At 48.5% G+C, this 19183-nt stretch overlaps 1 protein-coding gene across 1 annotated transcript; it reads right to left on the bottom strand.

Annotated features, from left to right (window-relative positions):
* Positions 1-1474: 1474 nt before the first annotated feature.
* FRAT1 (FRAT regulator of WNT signaling pathway 1) lies at positions 1475-4294 on the bottom strand. Its single transcript, XM_059395912.1, has one exon. It carries the CDS (start codon positions 3879-3881, stop codon positions 3048-3050), a length of 834 nt encoding a protein of 277 aa, XP_059251895.1. The 5' UTR covers positions 3882-4294; the 3' UTR covers positions 1475-3047.
* Positions 4295-19183: the final 14889 nt, after the last annotated feature.

Raw genomic sequence — 19183 nt, 5'->3', positions numbered from 1 at the left:
CCACCCAGGCGTCCCCGGGCTATAGGGTATTTAAAGTGCGTGATAGTAGGCATTTGTTTTCTCCGGTCTTCCTTTTTTATGGAGTAGTGAACCCCATGGTTGAGTCGAGCCTTAACCGGTCATTACAAGCCAGCACGGTTTGTGCAAGGGGCATCAAATCATGGGCCAGTTCAGCCCTGGATTGCTCCTAACCCTTTGACGTCCAGGAAATCCCATCCCCACTAAAGTAGTGGAGCCAAGGAGCTCAGGGCTACTGCAATGCCAGGGGCAGCCAGCACCTGACCACTTTCCTCCTGCTTAGCGCCCAGAGGTGGCAGCCTCCTGCAGGGCTGGAGCACCCCTCCCCCTCCCCACCATTTGTCTGAGAGCCTCTGTAATCAGCCTTCCCTTACTGAGCAGCACTGGACAAGCCTCCCACACTTCCTGGACAGGTGGGAAACAGCTGGCTTGGGGTGCTCAGGAGGAACTTCTCACAGGCCATCGGGGATGGTGGGTGTATTTGAGAGAATGGGGATGTACGGACACCAGGCACAGAGTCCGAAAGTGTGTTAGACAATTAAGATTGTATCATACAGCAGTCAATCCAGAAAGCATTGTTAGGACCATGGATGGCATGCTCCTCTTTCATGAGAAACTGAAGACCCAGTCGTCTGGTTGCCAAGAGGCAGTGCTGGGAAGGAAGGAGTAGGGACGAGGCTGTTCATCTCCAGCACCTGCCAGTTGCCGAGAACCTTTTCCTCATCTCATTTCACGGATGAGGAAACCAGAGACCACAGAAGTTGGGCAACTTGTCCAAGGACCCCATTTAATAAGTGGCTTCAAACCCTGGGTAATCTGTCGCCTAGTGTGGCTCCTTCCAGGAGGGAATAGACTGAAGTAACTCAGGGAGGGAGGGACAGAGACGGGTTGTTAGGTCACGGCTTAGGTAGAGAATGGCAGCAAACATGCCAAGGGCAGAGAGAGGAGTCCTTTCAGACACTGCCAACCAGCCTTCCCACCGTGGGTTTGTATCGTGATCGGCCCCTAACCAAGAGCTGCCCCAGCTTTAAGAACTGCCTTGTGAAACAAGTCTTCAATGACCACAGAAGGGAAAAAAAAAAGGTGATGAGCCTCCCAGTCTGCTGTGATGGCCTGATCTGATGTCCTCTGCTGATACAGTCAGAGGCCCCTTCATAAAACATCTCCATCATGGACTAGTAATCCAAAGACTCTAAGGTTTTAGTGAATGGGATTGGTCCCAAACCTGACCTCACTTTCATTTAATTTCCTGCCAGCACCAATACACACCCAGCCACAGACCCTGCTTAACTAGTGAGCTGCTCAGACACAAAGGCGCTCTAATTACCATCCCCAAGGCAGGCTGACAAGGATTCCAAGTGTTTTTAGGTTTATGGATTAGAGAAATGTGTTTTGTGCATCTTTCCCACCCGAGGCAAGAATAGGATAAAACCAACCAACCAAACAAAACAAAAGCCCTAACAAAAACCTCAATGCATTTATTAAAAACAAGTTATTTCAGTTAAGTTAAAATCCTATAATCAGGACAGCCACAATTCCTGACACTCCGGTGCGAAGTGTAGATACCTCAACAGCCACATCTGGACGATGAACAAGCCATTGAATTGTTTAAAACTAAAACACCAACGACACGGTTTTCGATCCCTCAGAGTAAGCGAACGGTATGTTAAAAAACACTTCACCACGCTTCACAATGGCAAAGCCTGCAGCTTCTCCGTTTGGAGGGTCACATTTTCTACTCGGTTTCCTTCACTTACAAAGGCGAGCTGGCATGGCTGGGGGAGGGGCAGAGGGAGGAAATCAACTCCGTCTATCCAGGGAATTGCAGCTGTTATTGCAAATGGCCCCGGAGAGTCCATTATAAGCTGCTGTGCGAGGCTGTGTCCCCGGAGTGCCCGTCACGTGGCGTCTCCCCAACCCCCAGCCCGGGCCCCCAGGAGCGCCAGCGCCACCCGCCTGGAGTAGGACAGCAGAGCCGAGGGGGCGGGGGAGTGCCGGGACCCGAGGTAAGACTGGGCCGTTTCTATGAAAGCCCAGGGCGCGGTCGCCGCGGAAGGCACCGGCGCCCAGCATGTCCCCGCCTCCCCACACCCGCGGTGGCCGCGGTGCGCGTGTCCTTAAGAGACTCCAGCACTTGCAGAACACCCAGCACTTCTCCCGAGTACAGGCACAACCCGGCAACTCTTGTGCACTACTGAAGCCCCGGAACCCTGCGCGCGCGGAGAAAACGGTGACCTTGAACCCGAGGAGGAGGGGGTCGGCTGCGCAAACACTTGAGAGAGGAAGGAAGGTTCTCTCCGAGCCTCACCTTACCCTTCCGCAGCACCGCCCGCCCCCGCCTCCCATCCCCACCGAGCGCGAGCCCTTCCCCCGCCGCTCTGAGAACCGCAGCCAGCTGCTAAGTGGAGGCAGAACACGCGTTACTCCTATCCAACTCCCCAAATGGTCCTTTCTTGGTACCGCGTGTTTTGTATTAAGAACCAGCACCCACAAGACGCGAGATGGGTTTTTTAAAGAGTCGTAAATTTTCAAGTCTGGCAGTTTGAGGTTCTCCCTGAAATCATGGTCTACTCCTGTTCCCCTCCCTCCCCCCAGTGGATCAGGAACCAGCCCTGAAAAGGTAAAGCAAGTAACTGGGATCGTCCTCGTCCTTTGGGCGCTCGGCGATCCTGAGGCGCGTGGAGTGTGGCCACATGGTCGCCGGGATGGAGGGCCCTAGAGGTTGCGTGGAATCGCACGCTACGCCGCTGGGACTCGTCACGCCAAATAAGGAGCACTACTGAATGTGAGCTTGGGGTGCGTTCTGTAATCCGCCTCAAAGAGGGCCAAGTCCTTCGGTTTTTCAAACGCATCGGGGTCCCCCATTAGTTCCCCCACGAAAATATTCGCGGTTTTTCCTTTCCCCGTCTGCATTAGCTTATTTTCCCGCTTCCAAAAACGCGAGTTCACCTGTCGGAGTAGGGATGCAGCCCTCTGGGGAATGCCTTGCCCTCCAGGCAGAGGCTGGCCCTGTGGCCACTCCCCGGGTGTTAGCTGCCAGGGACAAGAACGCCGTCGCCAGTTCTGAGCTGCGCCCTCCTCCCGCTCGCTCCGGGGTCGCTGCAAGCCGCGCGAGGGCTGCGGGGCGAAGGGGGCTCATGCACTGGGGCCGAGAGAGGCCCGGTGAGCGGGCGCTGGGGAAGCTTTGCGTGTAACTGCATCCGTCTCGAATGAAGCCTCCGCACCGCCTCCTTGATGAGGTTCCCCGAGAGCACCAGCTGCTGCAGGAGCCGGTGCGGGTCGTCGTCGCTGGTGCGGGATTCGGGCTGGGGCCCGCGTCGTTGCTGCAGGCGGCGAGAGGCGGCGGCGCCCCGCAGCCAACCTCGGCGGCACGGGCCGGACAGCGGCTGCGGGGCGCCCGGCTTGTCCGCTCCCGAAGGCCCGTCAAGGCCGGGCTGAGGGGCCAGTGCGGACAGCGCGCTGGGGCCTGCGGCGAGCTCGGCCACGAAGTAGGGCGCAGCCCGGCCCCGCACGCGGCCGCGGTCCCCGAGGGCGCAGCGCAGGGCTCCCGGGGGCGCCGGGCCCACCGACTCGGCCGGCGCCGGCGGCAGAAGCAGCGGCAGCGCCGGCGGCCGGGCCTTGTCCGCCCGCACCGACGCCGGAGGCCGCGGGGGCTGCAGCGGCGGCCCCGGGGGCGCGCACGGGGAGGCCGGGCTGTCCTGCGCCGCGTCCAGCTGCAGCGTCTCGCCGATCTGGGCCACCAGCAGGTCCACCTCGCCCGAGCCGCCCAGCGTCACCGACTGCTCCAGCAGGAGGAAGCTGTCCTCCTCCTCCTCCTCCGCCTCCCCCTCCGCTTCCTCTTCCTCCTCCCTCCGGCACGGCATGGCCCCCCGCCCGGGCACCCGGAGTTCGGCGGCGGGCAGGACTCGGTGGGTCGCGGCGGAGCGGGGCGCGGGGGTGAGGCCGAAGCGGGGACCGGGCCGGGGCCGGGGCCGGGGCCGAGGCGGACGCGGAAGCGGGAGCCCACCAGACACTCGCGGGGAGCGCCTGCAGCCGCGGGAGCCGGAATCCTACCGGCTCGGGTTGATTTGTAAACAATGGGTGACGTCGCCGCCGGGCCCTACCACCGCGCTGAGCCGGGGGTGCGCCGTTCCGTTGGGGGGCGGGGCGCCCACTGGGCCCGCGTGCAGGGGGAAGTCTAGCTGCTTCTGAGCTCGCCAACCTGGAATGGTGTGTGCGGGAGGCGCTGGGGTGCGGATGCTCGCTCTGTCAGCCGGGCGTGGGTGGCATTTCCCGGAAAGGAACACCGGCGTGGACTTAGTTGGTTTCTTCCACACACTAGCACCGACGCTTACACCCACACACGCCCCTCCTCTAGGCGCGTCAACTCGTCTGGTTTTGGCATTTGCGCGTGAGAGGTGCGGGTGCCAGCGTCTGGGAAGTGCTGACCCGGCGAGTGAGGCGAGGATGCAACTCTCAGGCTCGGGATCTTCCTGGAGATTAGGGAAACGAGGCCGACAGGGATAAAAAGGAAGACCGGGCCCTAGCGGTTCGATGGGAGTTGGGGCGGGGACGGGGGAGCCGTGGCAGAGTTAGAATTGGGAAGAAAGGCCTCAGTGAGTGTTTCTTGACCGGGAGCAGGGCACAAGCGGGCCTGGGCCGGGGCTGGCATTCCAGGAGAGAGGAGGTCGTCGGTCTTGGGCGGGGGTGTGAAGTGAGCTACAAAGTTCTTTAAAAATGCCTCAGATCAGCAGGGGAGTATCCTCTTGGGGGTGGGGGGGAAGCGGGAGGGCAAAATGAACTATTTGGATGATAATGGAGATGCGGATGAGTTTAACCCTTCAAGAGACTGTGGTTGGCTTAATGATTAACCAGAACTTCCTTTTTTTTTAAAAAAAAGAAAGTAGGAGGGATGGAAAAATGATCCTTTGCTGTCTTGTTGCCCAGAGATGTTAGACCTTTATTCAAAATCCCAAATCCTCAGGCCTAACTTCCAAACTCTAAGCTTGTAGATAGACTTCTGGTGGTCCAGTCCTTAGGAGCCAACCAGGGGAGATAATATTATTAGGGTGAGAGGAATATTCAAAACCAGATTATGGTGATGGTTGAATAACTTAGTAAATTTACTAAAAATCATTGAACGTTCTCTTAAACTGAGTGAATTTCATATGTAAAGTATGTCAATAAAGCTGTTTTAAAAATTAGCCACAGTACATGGACACACAAATACAGAAGCCAGGCAGTAGGGAGCTGCTTAAAATACTGAGTAATCTAATTCAGAAACGGAGTACCAGGGGAACTCTGGGGTCCAGATGAAGAGAAACAAGGGTTTTGGTGGGCAGTTCCAAGATGTGTAATAACAGGAGCAAACCTTCATGGAGGAATGACATGGAGGGAATAGGTGGGTAGTTGTTTTTTGTTTGTGTGTTTGTTTGTTTAAGATTTTATTTATTTACTGACAGGCAGAGATCACAAGTAGGCGGAGAGGCAGGGAGAGAGAGGAGGAAGCAGGCTCCCCTGCTGAGCAGAGAGCCTGATGCCAGGCTCTATGGAGGGCTCCATCCCGGGCTCCATCCCAGGATCATGACCTGAGCTGAAGGCAGAGGCTTTAACCCACTGAGCCACCCAGCCACCCCTGGGTAGTTGTTTAAAAAGAGTTGAGTTAGGGCGCCTGGGTGGCTCAGTGGGTTAAGCCTCTGCCTTCTGCTCGGGTCATGATCTCAGGTTCTTGGGATTGAGCCCCACATCAGGCTCTCTGCTCAGGAGCTTGCTTCCCCCTCTCTCTCTGCCTGCCTCTCTGCCTAGTTGTGGTCTCTCTCTCTCTGTGTGTGTGTGTCAAATAAGCAAACAAAACCTTTAAAAAAAGAAAAAAACTTAAAAAAAAAAAAAGAGTTGCGTTATTCTTGCCAAGTGTGGAGAGAAGAATGTGGGGATAAAGGAAGAGGCAGTTTGAAGAAAGCCAGTGAATTTTTACATCTTGGAAATCTGGACTTCTTCTTCTTCCTTTTTTTTTTAAACGATTTTATTTATTTATTTGACAGACAGAGATCACAGGTAGGCAGAGAGAGAGGGAGGAAGCAGGCTCACCGCTGAGCAGAGAGCCCAATGAAGGGCTTGATCCCAGGACCCTGGGATCACCACCTGAGCCGAAGGCGGAGGCTTTAACCCATTCAGCACCCAGGTGCCCTGGAAATCTGGACTTCTATGGGGTTTCATAAAATTCATTACTTCTTGGGGTGGCTGGGTGGCTCAGTGGATTAAGGCTCTGCTTTTGTCTCAGGTCAGGATCTCAGAGTCCAGCAGGGAGCCTGCCTCCCCTTCTCTCTCTGCCCACCTCTCTGCCTACTTGTAATTTCTCTCTCTGTCAAATAAATAAATAAATAAATAAATAAATAAAATCTTCAAAAAAAAAATTCATTACTTCTTTTTAGTAGCTGCCTGAGGATTTTCTCTCTATATGATCATAACATCTACAAAGAAAGATAGTTTTACTTCTTTCTTTCTGGTCTGGAAGCCTTTTATCTTTCTGGTCCAGTTGTCTAGACCTAGAACAATGTGGTGTAGAAATGGTGAGGGGAAAAGCATTCAGTCTTTCATCATCAAGTATGATGTTGGCTGTGGGTTTTTATAAAAAGATGGCTTCATCAGGTTGAGGACATTCCCTTCTACTCCTGGCTTATTGAGAATTTAAAAAAATATATATTTATTTGAGAGAGAGAGAGAGAAAGAATGAGCAGGGAGGAAGGGCAGAGGGAAAGAGAGGGAAGCCGACTTGCTGCTGAGCAGGGAGCTTGGTGTGGGGCTAGAGCCCAGGACCTGGAGATCATGTCCAGAGCTGAAGGCAGATGCTTAACCAAGTGAGCCACCCAGGACCCCCTGTTGAGCACTTTTTATCTTGAAAGGGCATTCCCTCATTTTATTTTTTTTTAATTTTTTAAAAAATTAATTTATTTATTTTCAGCATAACAGTATTCATTATTTTTTCTCCACACCCAGTGCTCCATGCAATCCGTGCCCTCTATAATACCCACCACCTGGTACCCCAACCTCCCACCCCATCCCCTCATTTTAAGTCATTATTCTTTTGAAAGTATGGTCAAGATAGACAGACATTAGCTACAATATTCTGCACCTAATTATTTGGAAGTTTAAATGGAAATAGTGTTTTTATTCTTTGGTTCAAAGTTGGTAAGCCACATACATTTTTTTTTTTTTAAGATTTTATTTATTTATTTATTTGACAGACAGAGATCACAAGTAGGCAGAGAGGCAGGTAGAAAGAGAGAGAGGAGGAAGCAGGCTATCCGCGGAGTGGACAGCCCGATGCGGGGCTCGATCCCAGGACTCTGGGATCATGACCTGAGCCGAAGGCAGAGGCTTTAACCCACTGAGCCACCCAGGCGCCCCACATTTTTTTTAAATAATGTGTCTTTTCTTTTTTGATGTTACTTTTTTTTTTTTTTTTAAGATTTTATCTATTGAACAGAGAGAGGGGGAATACAACCAGGAGGAGTGGGAGAGGGAGAAGCAGGCTTCTCTCTGAGCAGGGAGCCTGATGTGGGGCTCCATTCCAGGACCCTGGGATCATGACCTGAGCCAAAAGCAGACACTTAACCGACTGAGCTACCCAGGGGTCCCTCATACATCGTTTTGGGCATGAAAAATAGTACAACCACTTTGGGAAGAGGTCTGGAGTTTTCTTAGAAAGCTGAACATATACTTAACCAATGAAAGAATTTCAATCTTGGGCATTTACCTAAGAGAAATAAAAACTTAGGTTCACATTGAAGCCGATGGCTGATGAGCACAGCAGCTTTATCCGTAAAAGCTGGAAACAGCATAAAAACAGCAGCTCAATGGTGGCCCATTCACCTGGTGATGGTGGCAGAATCCTCTTCCACAGCCAAAAGGACTGGAATATTGCTACATCCTGTAACACGGGTGCATCTCAGAGACAATATACTGAGTACGTACTATATGGCTTTATGTGAAGTTCCAGAACAGGCAAAATTAACTTTTGGTGGGAAAAAAATCAGAAGACAGATTGCCTTTGGCGAGGGTGTGTGGGGGCAAAACTGGATTGGAAGGGGCCTGATGGTCGGGTTTCACAGGTGTATGCATTTGTTAAAACTCATTGAATCGTACACATAGAATTCATTGGATGTACATTTTACCTGCAAAGAAAAGAACTAAACAAATACTAGAATTCTAGTTAATAGACGTGCTGATGAGTTTAGGGATGAGGTGTACTGATGTTTGCAACTTATTCTCAAGTGTATACAAATGTGAGATGGATTAATATTTGGTTAGAAGGATGGTTGAGACAGGAGACAGGTAGATAGAGGGTAAAGCACGAAGAGTGAAATGTAACGTTAGTTACTATATGACCCAGCAATTCTACTCCTTAGATATGTACCTGAGAGAATTGGAAACCTGTGTCCCCACGACACATTGCACAGAAACATTCATGGCCTTATTTGTAATAGCCAAGAAGTAGAACAGCCCAAATGTTCATTGGATGATGAATGGAAGAATGAAATGTAATCTATTCATACAATGGAATATTATTCACCATAAAAAGGAATGAAGTGGGCGCCTGGGTGGCTCAGTGGGTTAAACTGCTGCCTTCGGCTCAGGTCATGATCTCAGGGTCCTGGGATTGAGTCCCGCATTGGGCTCTCTGCTCAGCAGGGAGCTTGCTTCCTCCTCTCTCTCTCTCTCTCTGCCTGCCTCTCTGCCTACTTGTGATCTCTGTCAAATAAATAAATAAAATCTTTAAAAAAAAAAAAAAAGGAATGAAGTACTCTTCTATGCTACAACATCAAAGGACCCTGAAGACCTTTGCCAAATAAAAGAGATGAAACACGAAAGGCCACGAATTGTATGATTCTATTTATATGAAATGTCCAGAAAAGACAAATCCGTAGAGACAAAGTAGATTAATGGTTGATGGGGATGGGAGGGGAAGGGAATTAGGACTAACTGCTAATGGGTAGGGGGTTTCTTCTGGGGTGATGAAAGTGTTTCGGTATTAGTGGTGATGTTTGTACAATGTTGTGAATATAGTAAAGACCACAAGCGGACACTTCAAAAGTGTATGTCAATTCTTTAAATGCTAAAAAATATTAATGGTAGAATCTAGGTGCTGGGTAATAGGATAGATCATGGTCAAATTCTTTTTTTTAAAGATTTTATTTTATTTGACAGACAGAGATCACAAGTAGGCAGAGAGGCAGGCAGAGAGAGAAAGAGGGGGAAGCAGGCTCCCTGTTGAGCAGAGAGCCCGATGTGGGGCTCCATCCCAGGACTCTGGGACCACGACCTGGGCAGAAGGCAAGAGGTTTTAATCCACTGAGCCACCCAGGCGCCCCATGGTCAAATTCTTTCAATTCTGTCGATGGACATTGTTTAGGATCAAATGCTAGAAAAAAGATAAGCCACATAAAAGAGTTGATTAATTTATGACTTTCCTTGAGAACTACCCCGGGGCTTGGGAGGCGCAGAGCTGGCCAGAGGGAAGGAAGAGAGGAGACATCCGGCTGCTGGGTTGCCTGTCACCCAGCTTGGGAACCATGTAGACTCATTCTCCAGTGCAGAAAGGATGTGTAGACAGTCTGCTGCAGCTTGATTAAGTTCTTGGCCTCTCTGTGCAGGAATGAGGCTTGACATTGTTTTCAGAGGCCAGCAGCATCCCTGAGGGCTGAGCGATGGGCCTCTGCCGCAGCAAGGCAAACATGGGATCCCCTCCTTACCAGTCCCTTCACTGCTGCCCAGTGCCCAGATCCGGAGGCTCTAGGAGCTGAGCTGGTTGGGGAGGAGGGATTTGTACACAGAATTTTTTTTTTTTTAAAGATTTTATTTGACAGATCACGAGTAGGTGGAGAGGCAGGCAGAGAGAGAGAGGGAAGGGGGGCTTGATCCCAGCCAGGACCCTGAGATCATGATCTGAGCCGAAGGCAGAGGCTTAACCCACTGAACCACCCAGGTGCCCCTGTACACAGAGAATTTAAGAGATGAGGGGATTCACACCGAGCTACGAAGAGGTGCTAATGAGATATTAAACACTTCTCAGCAGAGTAGCAGCTGAGGAAGGTGGAAACGGAGAAATCAGAAGTTGAAAATGTCTTGAGGCTGCTGATAGGACAGAGACGATAACTGGCTGCTGGTTAAGCAGGGTGCTAGGAGCAGCGGGGTCTGTAACTCGGTGGTTAAAATGGATAAACGGCTCTGGGCGAGCATGGGTTCCGGAGTGTGAAATAATTTGCTCTTTATAAAAGCAGAAAGGACCCAAGACAGGATGGGGTTGAGAAGGACACAGCAGGGCAGGTGGAAACTTGAAGAGTGCGCTGAGTTGAAAGGAGTCCCCTCCAAATTCCTGTCTGCCAGGATCCTGCAAATGGGACCTTATTTGGAAAGAGGGTCTGTGCGGATGTAATCAAGTTAGGATGAGGTCAAACTGGATGAGGGTAGACTCAATTGCAGTGGCTGGCCTCCTTATTATTATTATTATTATTTTAGGTTTTTGTTTGTTTTAAATATTTTATTTATTTATTTGACAGAGAGGCAGGCAGAGAGAGAAGGAAGCAGGCTCCCTGCCAAGCAGAGAGCCCAATGTGGGGCTTGATCCCAGGACCCTGGGATCATGACCTGACTTGAAGGTAGAGGCTTTAACCCACTGAGCCACCCAGGTGCCCCTGTTTGTTTGTTTTTTAAAAGATTTTATTTATTCATTTGACAGAGAGAGAGAGATCCCAAGTAGGCAGAGAGGCAGGCAGAGAGAGAGAAGGAAGCAGGTTCCCCACTGAGCAGAAGCCTGATGTGGGACTTGATCCCAGGACCCTGAGACCATGACCTGAGCTGAAGGCAGACGCTTAATGGCTGAACCACCCAGGCGCCCTGTGGCCTCCTTATAAAAGAGGGAAATTGGGACACAGAGACACCCAGGGAGAATGCTGTGTGTCTGGAGAGGCAGAGATTGGAGAGATCCCGCTACGAGCCAGGTAATGGTAAGGATTGCCAGCAGTCATTAGAAGCTTACAGAGAGCACAGAGCTGCCTCTGTCTCTGAGTCCCCAAGAAGGAAACAAACCTATTAATTGACACCTTGATATTCAACTTTTGACCTCCAACTTTGAGAGAATCAATTTGTATTGTTTGTTTGTTTTAAGATTTTTATTTATTTATTTGACAGATATCACAAGTAGGCAGAGAGGCAGGCAGAGAGAGGGTGGTGGGGGTGGGGGGAAGCAGGCTCCCCGCTGAGCAGAGAGCCTGATGTGGGCTCGATCCCAGGATCCTGGGACCATGACCTGAGCTCAAGGCAGAGGCTTTAACTCACTGAGCCACCCAGGTGCCCAATTTCTATTGTTATAAGGTACCAAGTTTTGGAGATTTTTTTTTTTTTTTTTTTTTTTTTGAGATCGAACATGATTGAGAAACAGCACAGTGGGGCAGAGGGGGAGGGAGAAACAGACTCCCTGTTGAGCAGGGAGTCCAATGTGGGGCTCCATCCCAGGACCCTGGGATCATGACCTGAGCTGAAGGCAGATGCTTAACCGGCTGAGTCACCTAGATGTCTCCCAAGTTTTTGGAGATTTGTTGGAGCTGTGCTAGGGAACTAGAGTGAGTCATTTCAAGGGGTTGTGTAACATGTGTAAGCCATGGAGAAATTTACTGAGGTTCTGGGGGAGTTCTAAGAATCAATGGAAAAACTGAGGCTGAGGGCTGAGGGCCTGTCTGCTAGCTGTTGAGTTACGCTAGGCTCAGGGACATCTACCATTGGCACAGGAGAAGAATGAAGAGATAAAAAGACAAGGGTCCGATAAACCCTTACTGAGTGTTTGTCATAGGTAAACAGTGGCCCAATCGGGAGCCCATTTCCTCAGGCTGACCCCCTCTAGGCTGATGCAGTTAGCACTCCCATTTATGGAACTGCAGAAAAGATTGAGCTGCCCTTGCCCAACGGATGACAGCAGGAAGGGAAGAGCTAGGCAGTCTTGGATCTGCAGATCAGCTAGGAAGGTGTCAAGCTGGGGGGGGGGGGGGGGCGGGGGAGGGAAGCAGGCTCCCTGCTTAGCAGAGAGGCTGATGCAGGCTAGATCCCAGGATCCTGGGACCATGACCTGAGCTCAGAGGTTAATCTGCAGAGGTTTTGTGCCTGCCTGGATGCCTGGGACAGCCGCGGAATCCACAGAACTAGAAATCAGGTAGATCAGGTAGCACAATTCAGTCTTCTCAAAAAAATATTCTAGTTTTATTTATTTGAAGAGGGTAATACAGACACATGGTTCAAAATTCTAAAGGTCAAAATGAACCAAGTGAAAAGTCCAGCCCCATCCCTGTCTTCAGCCTCCCTCCCTGGAGGCAAACTATGCAATATTTATTCTTTTCAAAGATCTATCTGTCATTCATCTATCTATCTATCTATCTATCTATCTATCTATCATCTTTGTATTCTGCCTCCCTTCGTTAGATAGAAGCTGTTGCTCACTTCCCAGTACCACTCTCCCCTCAATGAGCCCCACATTGCAGCAGCACCAGAGCCCCCAAATGACAATTTTCAGCTTCTCTGGCAGCTAGATGGAGCCACGTGATTCAGTTCTGGCCAGTGAGATATGTCAGAAGTCTCCCTAGTAGGAGCGGGGGCAAACCTTTCTTTTTTCATTTCATCTTGTTGCCTGGAATGTGGATATGATAGCTGGAGCTCCAGCAGCCATACTGAACCATGTGAGAGCAGTGCATTTGAAGGAATCCCAAACAATTTCTGAAGACAAAGGATGGGGCATCTGGGTGGCTCAGTCTTCGTTAAGCAGCTGCTTTTGGCTCAGGTCATGATCCCAGGGTCCTAGGATTGAGCCCTGTATCTGGCTCCCTGCTCAGAGGAAAGCCTGCTTCTCCCTCACCCACTTCCCCTGCTTCTGTTTCCTTTCTTGCTGTGTCTCTCTGTGTCAAATAAATAAATAAAATCTTAAAAAAAAAAAAAAGACATAAAGTCAGTTCTAGACTGCCTACCTCTGGATCTTTTTTATGTGAGGAAGAAATAACATTCTCCTTTGTTGATACCACCCAGATACTTTTTAAAGATAATGCAGCTATAATCAGAAAATCTGCAGGAGGCCACCTGAATGGCTCAGTTAGTTAAGCGTCCAACTCTTGATTTTGGCTGAGGTCATGATCTCAGGGTCCTGAGATCAAGCGCTGTATTGGAACTGCTTGAGATTCTCTCTCTCCCTCTCCTTCTGCTCCTTCCCCATTGTTTGTTCTCTCTCTAAAACAACAACAACAGGAAAATCTACAGAGGTGGTTTGGAGAGCAATTCCAGTGAGGCAGGCCTATAAGAAGTACTCTGATCAGGAGCTGAAATAGATCATAATTGCAGCTGCCACATACTGATTATTCTTTGTAACAGTTTTATTGAGATCTAATTTACATACCATAAAATTCACCATTTCATTTGTATAGTTAAGTAGCTTTTAGTTTATTTCCGGAGTTGTGCAGCCATTACCATAATCTAACTTAAGAACATTTGCATTACCCCCAAAAGAAACTTCATACCTATTAGCAATACCAAAAAGTGCTTTACAGATATTATTTCCTTTAGTCTTCCAATAACCTCTGAGTTTGGTTTTATCCTTTTTATGGATAAGAAAATCAAGGCCGATAAGAAAACTTGCCCAAGATCACACTGGCGCAAGAACCAGGATTCAGTTTTGGATGATGCCAAAAACCTGCCCTTCTCAAACCACTATCCAAAGGCTGTTACCCAAGCGCTGCAATCTGGTCCTTTAACTCAGCCTCGCTCTTATTCCCCAAGGCCTTCAGTGCCTATGCCAGTAGTCATGCCCTATTTCTGGTTCCATTGCCGACGTCCTTCATGTTTCTTTGGCTGAGCTCGAGCAACTTGTGTCTGGACCCTAGCCACTTTCCCTTTAATCCACTCTTCTGGAAGATGAATTTCCTAATGGCCAACCCTTCTCAGGTGACTCACCACTCCCACTCTGAATATGTCCACATGGGCTCCTGAGTAAAACCTTCAGCTCCTTAACATGGTATCCAGAGCTCTCAGAGACCTGGCCCTGAACCACTCTTCTAACATTCTCTTCTTCTTCACCCCCATGGTGCTATTGGACTGGGCCCTTGCCGACTTCCAAACACATCCGATATATTCCTCTCTCCCATGTTTGGTCCAGTTCTTTGTGCAAAGAATGCCTTCTCCCACATCTCCAGCCATTTAAGTCTTGCTCAGTCCATGAGGCTCCTTCATGAAGCTGTCTCTGCTCTCCCCAGTAGGTCGTGGTTCCTCTGCCCTCTGCTCTCCCATCCCATTCAGTTCCCTCAATGGGGCTCTTATAGCATTCTTCATTTCAGTAGTTACTTGGGCTGGTCTAGACTGTAAGACTCTTAAGTCTAGAGGTTAGAGTCCTCTGATTGGCCAAGCCTGACTTCTTGCTCACCTTATAGCCAGAAATAGGGTCAGTCAAACCTAGGGAAACAGAGGACCCCTTAAGAGATGCTGGGTACATCAAAATAAAAACCTATACATCCAGTATTGGCAGGATGTAGTTTTTCCATAAGGCCTGAGTAATCTCATTGTTTCATTTATTACTTCCTTGATTTCATTGATTGATTTGATCCTTTATTCCTTCTACGTATAGTTCAACATATAGCAAAACCAAATGTAGTCCTTAACTCACAGAGCTTACAGTCTAGAGGGGTAAGCCAAAACTAACCAAGCCATCTGAAAACAAATCTAGAAATGCAGCCATGGCAATCTGAGACACAACTGAGTCCCCAGAAGGTTTTCATGTTTCCTAATCCAAATGACCGTGTGAAGTTATTTTAACTGCGCAAGAACCCTTTTATCTTACAATTAGAAGTGGTCTTTTACATTCACATGTTCCAAATGAAGTACCCTTGGGCTTAATTCACACTGAAGTGTGTGTAAATGAAAGAATGAATGAACAAGGGAATCCTTTCTTCTTATATCCTTGAAAGAAGATGGGTCATATGGGTGGGGATGACTATACAGGTCTACAGGGGGCTAAAGGACAATTTCCTTTACTTCCTGATTTTGAATGGGTGGATCTTGGAAGCTGACTCTGAAGGCTCCTGTCTAGAGAAGAAATAGGTTGGGGAAGGGTTGGAGCCTTTTCTGACCATTACCCTGCCTCCTAATAGCTGTATAGGCTTAATGTGCAAAACTTCTCTCCATATCAAAACCATCTCCATGAGAATGGGCTGTAGTGGCAGAAAAAAGGATCCGTTCAGGCTTCAGCTCACATGACTGCGGAGATAACACCCCACACAGTGAGTTCACAATGAACCTGCCCATTCCTGAATGTCACATACATGTTACTGCTTTGAAACTTACCATCAGCACCTGGGGCCTCCAGACCTGAGGCCCGAGTGTTTTTGATTAGAGGGCCAGAAACATTCCAATTCAAAATGATTTGGCGGTGCTGGGGCGCCTGGGTGGTTCAGTGGGTTAAGCCTCTGCTTTCAGCTCCGGTAGTGTGATCTGAGGGTCCTGGGATCGAGCCCCGCATAGGGCTCTCTGCTCAGTGGGGAACCTGCTTCCCCCTCTCTCTCTGCCTGCTTCTCTGACTACTTGTGATCTCGCTCTCTGTCAAATAAATAAATAACATCTTAAAAAAAAAAAACAAAAAAACAAAACAAAAACCCCAAAATGATTGGGCCAGTGTTCAGGACTTTCAACTCACCCTGCAAGACTCAGAACCCCCTCAAGCCTCCCTCAAATCCATTCCCTGCGCCGGGCCCGGCTACTTCCTGTATTTTCAGGCTTTCAGAGAGTGTGTTCCTTGCCTCTCTCAATGCCCAGGAAGCCTGGCCCCGGTGCCCCATAGCACCAGTCTGAGCTTTCAGAGGTAGGATTCATGGCTCAGTGCTCAACGCTGAGCTCAGTGCCTGACTGATGGTGAATCCAATCACGAACGTTCTGTGACTGAGTGTGCTTCCAGTGTTTTTCTCCACCAGCCTTTTTTGCCTGTGACCTGACTGTTTCCCAGCTTGTTATCCTGGCTGGGGAAAATGACCTCCGGGGTTCTTCCCCTACGGTTCCAGCCCTGACCTGGGTCGCTTTTAGCTGCACAGAATGGGTTGCTCTTCTCTTCACCTCATTGAATTCCCTCTTCCACTCACCCTATGGCCAGTCTTGAAGGGGATTCTACAGCAAAGCTGCAGGTAGCTTTTTTCCCCTTGCATATGGAGTAATGTAAGTGTTAGTCTCCGGTGTGTCTGAAGGAGAATGACTGGTTAAACTTTGCCCCAGCCCACAATAAACAGGTGTCCCAGGAAGCAAGAAATGTGTAGCACACGTTTGTCTTATGATTCCCCCCCACCTTTTGTGGGTAATTCCCCACTGGGAGAACTTTGGTGGGAGACAGGGCTTTCCTCCATGCAAAAGGATGGAGGCAGGTGACTGTGGTCCAGCCAATCAGATGTTTTCACTTATGACTCTTCCTCTCCCTGGAGTGATACGGAGATCCGAGCGTAGCTGGGAAATCAGTGGAGGGGTCACTGTGCTGAGTCAAGTGGTACTGAATGGTGTGACCTTGGCTGGGTTTTTGGCTCCCCAAGCCCCTTCCTTTCCACCAGCTCTTACCCCAGTACCCTTCCAACAAATCCAGTTTCTGTTATGTTAGCCGAAGTCAGCTTCCAGTGCTTGCAATCCAGATTGACGTAAACCGAATTTATGTCTGGAGGAGGTGGTTTAAGTAAACTGGGGAGCATCTATAAGGTGGAATGCTACACAGCAGTTCAAAAGGGTGATGGCAGAGCATTATACGGCAAACATAGCAGTTAAAAAGTGTAACTGACATAGATCTCTGAGATGCTCCTACAAAGATAATATGTACAATATATCACCATGTATCTAAAAATTAAAGGGTGCCCGACTGGCTCAGTTGGTAGAGTGTGTGACTCTTAATCTTGGGGTCATGAATTCAAGCTTCATGTTGAGTGTTGAGATTTCTAAAAAAAAAAAAAAAAGATTAACGGGAAAATAAGAAAAGGAAAGAAATGCCTCAATTCTTTGCTTGAACAAATGCATTGTTCACATCTCTATTTCCAGGCCTAGAACAGTGCCTGGCACATAGTAGCATTCAGTAAATATTTTTTGAAGGAATGTACTATAATAGAGAACGATCTGGAAGGACACATATTATTTTTTTTTCAAAGATTTTATTTATTTATTTGACAGAGATCACTAGTAGGCAGAGAGGCAGGCAGAGAGAGAGAGGAGGAAGCAGGCTCCCCACAGAGCAGAGAGCCTGATGTGGGGCTTGGTCCCAGGACCCTGGGATCACTACCCAAGCCGAAGGCAGAGACTTTAACCCACTGAGCCACCCAAGTGCCCTTGAAAGGACACATGTTAAACTGAAAATGGCATTTTCTTAGAGGAAGGACTAGAATGTAGGGATGGTTGACAAGGGAGCTTTTGTCTGTATTATTTACTTATTTATTTGCAAGGGAAGCATCTTCACGTGTTATTTGTGTAATTAAACAATGCAAAAGGTGTTTGAAGTTCATTGGGGGTAGATAGATTGATGTGCAATGACATTTGGGGTAGATTCTAATCCATGCCCGGGATCATAAACCATCCTTTGGAGGCTTGGCCTTCTTCCCTTCTTCGTACTTCTGAATTCCTAGAAGTCTTTTCTCTGCTTTACTATTTCGTTCTTGGTAATTCTAATCTGCCTTCTGTTGTATGTGATTTATGTATATTCATTTTATCTCTGAGTCTGTAACTCCTTGAGGGCTGGGGCCACTATCCTGTGACCTTTTGTTCAGCCAGACTGTTGGAAACAAGATGACTTTCTGAACTTTTCATGAATATCTGCTGGACAGCCATGCTTATCACGAGGCTGGCCAGCAGTAGTACCTCGATGGAGTGAGATTTCAGGGGGGCCAGGACATCCTCGCAGAAACAGGGCAGTCTTGCTGGCTGGGGAGTACTTTTACAGTACTCAGCAACAATACTTGCTTTTCATCAGAAGTCACAGCGGAATAGTTGGTTTTCCGAAGAAACATTCTCCTCTCCAGCGTAACTGATTAAGCTGTAACTATAAGTGTAAAGTATGGTCCTTATCATGCAGCAATGGAGATAGAAATGTTATCTGAGAAGGGAGTTTAGCATTCTTAGCATTTATCACATTACCTTGACTATGTATCTAGTTTCAATACGTGCCAGACACTGTGCAGGTAAGCAGCGTTTCAGAGATTATCTCGTTTCAATCTTCACAATACTGCTCTGAGAATTATTATCATCCTTATATTACAGAGGAGGAAAAGGAATCAAAGTTAAATTGTTGGTCACACAGTTAGAAGTAATGGAGCTAGGATTTGAAAGTAGGCTTACTGCTCTTAACTACAGAACAACATTTCTCCAGACATTAAGGACTTTGTATAAAAATGTCATCCAAGGGGCGCTTGGGTGGCTCAGTGGGTTAAGCCGCTGCCTTTGGCTCAGGTCATGATCTCAGGGTCCTGGGATCGAGTCCCGCATCGGGCTCTCTGCTCGGTGGGGAGCCTGCTTCTCTCTCTCTCTGCCTGCCTCTCTGTCTACTCGTGATCTCTCTCTGTCAAATAAATAAATAAATCTTTAAAAAAATTTTTTTCATCCAAACAGGTAAACCAGAAATAGCGTTGTGTGGTATTCTACTTGGATGTAGCAGTAATACTTTAAGATTATTTATTTATTTGACAGATAGAGATCACAAGTAAGCAGAGAGGTAGGCAGAGAGAGAGGGGAAGTAGGCTCCCAGCCGAGGAGAGAGCCCGATGTGGGACCATGACCTGAGCTGAAGGCAGAGGCTTTAACCCACTGAGCCAACCAGGTGCCCTGTAGCAGTAATACTTTAAAGTTTTGGACATTTCTTCTGTGTGAAAGCATCAGTTCAATCCAGTCAGTCAGTCAGTCAGTCAGTTGATGTGGAGTATCAGGAGGCTGGGACAAAAACTTGTTCATACTTTGGAGAAATGCTTGCTTGTAATTATACGCCTTGCTTTGTAAATATACACCAAATATGCAGCCTGGATTTCCCAAGAGTGTCTTGGGTTCAATGAATAATCTCACTGATACGTGTTTGTTGAATTTCGTGTTACTTTTCATGTATTTATTTGCTCAAAGAAACTCTGTTAAACATAAAACACAGAATAAACATAAAGCA

The sequence above is a fragment of the Mustela nigripes genome, chromosome 4 (genome assembly GCF_022355385.1).
Source record: "Mustela nigripes isolate SB6536 chromosome 4, MUSNIG.SB6536, whole genome shotgun sequence".
NCBI lineage: Eukaryota > Metazoa > Chordata > Mammalia > Carnivora > Mustelidae > Mustela > Mustela nigripes.
Note: the sequence above shows the minus strand (reverse complement) of the source record. Positions and strands in the feature narration are given on the sequence as shown.

Bases quoted from the DNA above. Each gene is read 5' to 3' on its own strand.
- FRAT1 (XM_059395912.1), bottom strand. From the start codon at position 3,881: ATGCCGTGCCGGAGGGAGGAGGAAGAGGAAGCGGAGGGGGAGGCGGAG.